Here is a 6,324-nt window from a genome sequence, read left to right as displayed (position 1 = left end):
GCATAAATGTCGAAACAAAAACGGGAGAGGTTTTCTCATCCACTTATGCTTCATTTCGCATTCGACAAGAGAGTAAAAGTTATGAGTTGAGACTTGGAGAGATCATAAATGACGATGGTGGTAAGTACTATTTTTACTATATTTTGACGTCCTTTATCATTCCGTTTTTGTTGGTAATTATGTTTAGAAGAAAAAACAGAATAGATAAAACACTGTGAAATTGAAATTTTGTTGAACTTTTTATTTTATCTTTGAATTTCATTTCCTTGTTATCAATAATAACAACAACAACTAGAGCAGTCACTAGGGTATGCACCGCCCCTCCACCCCCATGATATTGATGATGATTAATTATGATTAAAGGATAATGATTAACGATCGTAAAATGTATTAATGATGATGATTATGTTTATGAAGATAATTAATGATGATGAAGATAATTAATGATGATGATGATGAGGAGGAGGATGATGATGATGATGATGATGATGATGAGCGCAGATACGCCGAAAACAAAGACTGTAAAGTTGTTAATTGGCGCCTGCATATGATTGGCCCACCGAATAACACGTAGGCCTATAAAATATTAGAGGTTATTAGAGTAAATACACAGACACTTGACCTGAGTAAACCCAACAAAAAAAAAGTATTTGTTAAAACCGCAGGAAGTAGAAAACATTTGAATATTGAAACACGATCAGGTTATAATCTGGAATGTAGGTTAGATGTGTTGGGTTTACATAACCATAATTACATATTTTAAAAATAATTTTTTACTTTTACTTTTGAAACCATAGGTCCAGTAATCCATAATGAAATCAGTGCAAAATTCTCAACCTACGACATGAACAACTGCGCTTTAGAAAATGGTGGCGGGTGGTGGTTTACCAGTTGTCGGTATTCCTGCTTTATAAACGGTTTATATAATTCGAGTTTCAAGTGTAATATTAATGAAAAAATGCAACAGTTAAGTAGCTCAGTAATGATGATAAAGCGTGTTTAAAAGTCATTTTCGCTGTTTGGAAAAACTTTGTCAACTATTCATAATACTGTATGTATAATCTCATAGGCCTACCACCAAATGTACGTATAAAGAATGGTCGACAGACACAATACCCTATAGCCAGACGAAGTTTCATATGCACTTTGAGGTCCACAGAATATGAGTTCAGAAATTGATGTAGAGTGGTCAAACAATCATTTTTTTAGACTAACACCAACACATTTTTAAAATCTGGCGAAAGATCAAAATGTCAGGGCCAAACGTCAGTGGCGTCACGGAGTTTGTGGGGCCCTGACGCCGACTGTGGGGGCCCTCATACATGCCAACAAATTTTCAGGCGAAGAATTTTGTTAAAAAAACCTCCCTGGGGTGGGGGAGTGTCTGGGACATCCCCGATTTTTTCATGAGAATGCATATTTCTGCCGTCCACGAACGAACATATCTCACTGACATGAGCCGCGTGCGTGGCAGTTGGCAGTGTGTTCTTGATATTGATGCAGCTAGTTTGATCTGATGATCTGATCAAAAAACTAGTAAGGGAAACACTATATTTTTTGCTGACAATTATCAGATTTATCATCTAAGAATACATGAGCTACCATAACAAAATAAATGTATAATTACACGATAATACTGTAAACCTAATTTACTTTACTAATATCTTTAGCCAGGATGACACAATCATTTCTGTCTCTTATACCCATTAATTTTAAAAAAATTTTTTTCAATGTAGGCCTGGAAAAAAAAAAAAAAAAAAAAAAAAAATTATAATATTATTAACAACGATAATAACAATCATAATAACAATAATAATAAACAACAACCAAAAAATAATAATGTTAAACAAAACACAAGAGAACACACCCAGAGTCAGGCATTAATAATCATAATCATTATTTAGTAACCGTTTTCCTCCCCAATTCCACTTTTTTTTTTCTTTCCTTTTTTATTCTTTTTTTTTCCCTCCATTTCCTCTTCAGAAATCACGAAAATGGCAAATGCGCGCCCCCGCTTTTGAGATGACGCCGCCATCACTACCGTGTACACGTATGAAAGAGACATCAGAAAAAAAAAACTAAATATTTTAAGTTGAAGCTGAGCTCATTGTTTTTGTGTCAAATTGCTCAAAATATATACCTATTATTTAAATTTAAATTAGTTCAAAAGTGAAGGCTTTGACAATAAAAAAAAAATGTTAAGTTGACGTATTTTTGGAACATAATTTATTTACCACGCATATTTCGTCCACTCCTGTGGACTTCATCGTCGTAAGTGATATGTATTATAGATAGTTGCTGAAAATAATCTAAATGAGAAATATACAAAAAAATATTAAAAAACGAAACTAAACGGGCTTCTGAAAAGTGGTCGCTCATGGATGTTCAACTGCAATATGTTTATTGTATAGGCCTAAACTGTGTAATGCATTTTTAAAAGATACATATTTTGTAAAATTGGACAAAAATTTTGCATTTATATTATTATTTATGCATCAGATTTCACTTAAAGCAATAAATGTTAATTGAATTGAAACTTTATAAGAACATTTTGTGTTTGCTGTGTACATTTTGCAGTGTTAGAATTTACAAATTACGGGCGATAAAAGTACTAAATACATAAACCTCTGGACTTGTATTAAGATGCATGCGGTGTGACGTTACTATAATTGAATTACCAGTTTCAAAACCTTAAACATTTCACTGTGCAACGGTGTAGGCATAACTTGAGTTTTGTTTGAATTACTTCTTTACGCTCTGGAAATACCGTATTCTGTTCAAAATTGATAGTAAACTGTGATACAGTAAGTAGTACCATAGAGGAAATAGAGCATATTTTCTCTATGGTAGTGCAGTACTAATTAGTTTTCGAATTAGCTGAATTTGATATGCAATTTAAACAGTAGGCTTACAAATTAATACTTATACAAGATACAATTTGATTCAAATTAGATACATAGCATTTATGTTTCCACTGGTAATAACCGTCAAAAGTCACTCGAAAACAAAATCTCAATATTTATTTTTTTGTTTTGAATGGTAAATAAATTTTTAAAAATAAATAAATAGATAAATAAAACACCCTAAAGAAATATAAAGAAAGAAAGCAAGAAAACCTGAACTGAAGAAGAAGAACCAGAACCAACACTTAAAGATTAAAATATATTGCATGAACGTTTTACCGCAATTACACCTCATCACAAGTTATCGGCGCTAACAATAGGTCTACACATCGTTCGTCATTACAATTAAAAGGGGTCTTGACATAGACAGAATGGCGAACTTAATAACATACATCTAATTTTGCCCTTCGTGTTCCTGTCCGTATTTTAAGAAATAATGATGTTCTTTACGTTCCTTTAAGTAGAGTCAATATTTTAAAAAACGGGTTTATTAGTAAATAAAGTTCCTCTTAATTTACAGGACGATTTATCCACAAATGGAAGTACACATTTGCACCGGAAATAGCGCCCTCGATATTACTATAATAATATATGCATGATTAGGTAGACGAACTATAAAACGAACTAAGATTAAACACAGTGACACACTTTAACTTAAGACGTCAAAACGACTTAATTAATTGTCAGGATATAAAACTGAAGATATATAAGCCGATATTTTTTCGCCCCATCATGGAATACGTAAGTCATACCTGGATACTTAAATTATTTAGGCCTAGATTAATAAAAGCTATAAAAATTGTCTGCAAGGAATTACATTTTCTATAAAACCAATTGCAAGAAAATGTTTTATTGCTAAAATAAATGTGTAATATGGACCACACTAAGCATGAAAAAACAACGTTAGGACATTTTCGGACATCTTGAATTCAAAATTGCCGCCATTCATTTAAGGTTTAATAACTTCTCAAACGTCTATTTTTTGGTAGGTGTTTTTGTCAATGTTGTATAGAAACGTTTAGCTACTCAGAAAACCCTTAGAATGGTGGGTCAAAATGTCAATTTCGGCGCCATTTTGCACATTTAAGGATTAATGACTCGTAAACGAGTATTAGGGTACATTTTTCTGTTAATGTTAAAGAGAAATATGCAATTTGCTACCAGAAAACCCTTAAAATGATGGGTCTTCTTAAAATTGCTAAAAAGAAGTACTGTACTACACAAATTTGTTTGACAAACTTAAATTGAATATTAAAGGTGCTTGGCGTTTTATCTGTTCTCTCCTTAAACCATCAATCAATAAATACATCTAAAATTGGGATTAATAAAAGACTCCCACATAGTTGAAAATTCGTTAAAAACAAATATTTCAAAAATATTGGTCCGAAGCTTGCTAACAAATTCCATAATAATACATCTAAAACCTTTCATGATTACTCGGATCCTCCCAATCCAAACTCTTTATTTATTTCTGCAGTTATTGAAGAAGTTTATACAATGGACCTTTCCGCTAAGCCCCGCCCCTTGGATATTGTTGCTAAGGTCCCACAAGACGACAGTGTTAAATCATGGATAATTATTGAGGAGATCGCTCGAAAAAGTCACGCGTACGCAACGCTATGAAATGAACTGAGAACAAAGTTGCCGCAGCGCATGAAGAACGTTTGTGCGATGCCTTTGAAGTCTGATATGTTCTCGCCATCAATTAATGCTCAGCAGGCTTTAGTTTACTAAAAAATTGAACATGGCGAAATGGAGAGCTTCTCCTTTTCTCAATGCGCACTGCATACAGTAAACCACTATGGCTGCGCAGTCGTTTCCATTTTGAAGCCGATACATTTATCTCCCATGAAATATCAAAAATATTAATATTTTCTACACTAAAGAGTTTCGAATTTCATGAAACATTTACATGAGCTTTGAAAGTATAGTATATTTCAACTTCAATTACCATAAATTGGATAAAATTCGATAATTCTAATTTTAACAGATATTAATTAATAAATGATTGAGAATTATGATAAACTAAGTCATTTTAGGGTTAACGAGACTTAACTATTCGAAAAATCAATCCAAAGTCAGAGTGATTTTCAGTTTTACTCTGCCTTAGCATTTTAGTCAAACCAGTCAATTTTTAGACAAAATTATTGTACAAACGACGGAGTATTCAAACACGAGAACTTTTTTCAATTCCTTTCTTAAATAATTTGGCGTTCCTAAAAGAAGCAAACAAAAACAAACCTTACAATAATTCAACACAATGTCATTTGCTATGCCTAATTATCAAAGCAGCTCATTAAACATTCTCATTTAAAGTAATTGGCCTATAAAGTTCACTTCATTAATTTCCTAGATATGTTACAAAGCATCCAGATTTAATTAAACGATTCATCATAAAGGTTATAATCATGGTATGTAAATGATTATTAATTATCTATGATTATCTATAATTATACAGATTCTATCAATATTGTGAATAGCCTATCTTCGACTACCTAATTAATATTCATGTTCATGTTCACTCAAGCGTGAAGAAAGAAAATGAACAGCGACGTTCTTCAAGACCTATCAAGTTATGCGATTGAACTTTTCGTAGTACAATAAAACATTTTGTCGCTCACATCACGAACTAACACAATCAAAGTAGGTTGTGTTAGTTCGTGAAATCACAGTAGCGCGTCAAAACGAGCGCGTATTGGTTGTCAAGCAATTTTGTATTCTTTACCACACAAAAAGTCCTTAACAACAACAGCGCGTATTTTGACGCGCTTTTTTTTATTTCACGAACTAACACAATTGAATTTAATTGTGTTAGTTCGTGATGTGAGCGACGATTTATACCATTATTTTAACACTATATCCTATTTTTATCTATTCTTTCTATAACGTAGCTGCTAACTATAAATCAGGGATACAGGATATTATGTTATATTAATAATACAAATACTGTCTTATTGTGAAATTTATGTACAAAGTTTAGCTCGGTTTAACTGGCCTAGGCTACGTATAACCATGGAGGTATTATTGAGGAGATCACTCGAAAAAGCTACGCGCACACACTATGCAAATGAAGCAAGATCAAAGCTGCCGCAGCGCGTGAAGGACGTTTGCGCGATGCCTTTGAAGTCCCATGTGTTCCCCGCCATCAAATTTTAAGCAGGCATAGTTTACCAAAAAATTGAACATGGCGAAATGGAGAGCACCTTCTTTTCTCAATGCGCACTACATACAGTCAATCACTATGGCTGCGCAATTGTTTCCATTTTGAAACTGATACATTTATCTCTCATAAAATATCAAACATATTAATATTTTCCACCAAAAAAAGTTTCGAATTTAATGGAACATTTACATGACCTTCAAAAGTATAGTATATTTCAACTTCAATTTCCATAAATTGGCCAAAATTCGCTAATTCTAA

At 32.7% G+C, this 6,324-nt stretch overlaps 1 protein-coding gene across 1 annotated transcript in view; it reads left to right on the top strand.

The window, feature by feature from the left end:
* The first annotated feature begins 3,566 nt into the window (after positions 1-3,566).
* The window catches only part of LOC117103433, a 6,997-nt gene continuing 4,239 nt past the window's right edge, over positions 3,567-6,324 (top strand). The window contains exon 1 of the mRNA XM_033243979.1: positions 3,567-3,644. Within this exon, the coding sequence (XP_033099870.1) occupies positions 3,636-3,644 (9 nt within the window). The 5' untranslated portion in view covers positions 3,567-3,635. The remainder of the gene's footprint in view (positions 3,645-6,324) is intronic.

Source organism: Anneissia japonica, unplaced genomic scaffold (assembly GCF_011630105.1).
Source record: "Anneissia japonica isolate Jap-2015-1 unplaced genomic scaffold, ASM1163010v1 scaffold1065_len1792383_cov172, whole genome shotgun sequence".
Classification (NCBI taxonomy): Eukaryota; Metazoa; Echinodermata; class Crinoidea; order Comatulida; family Comatulidae; genus Anneissia; species Anneissia japonica.
The sequence above is the reverse complement of the archived record's forward strand: the minus strand, read 5'-3'. Positions and strand labels throughout refer to the sequence as shown.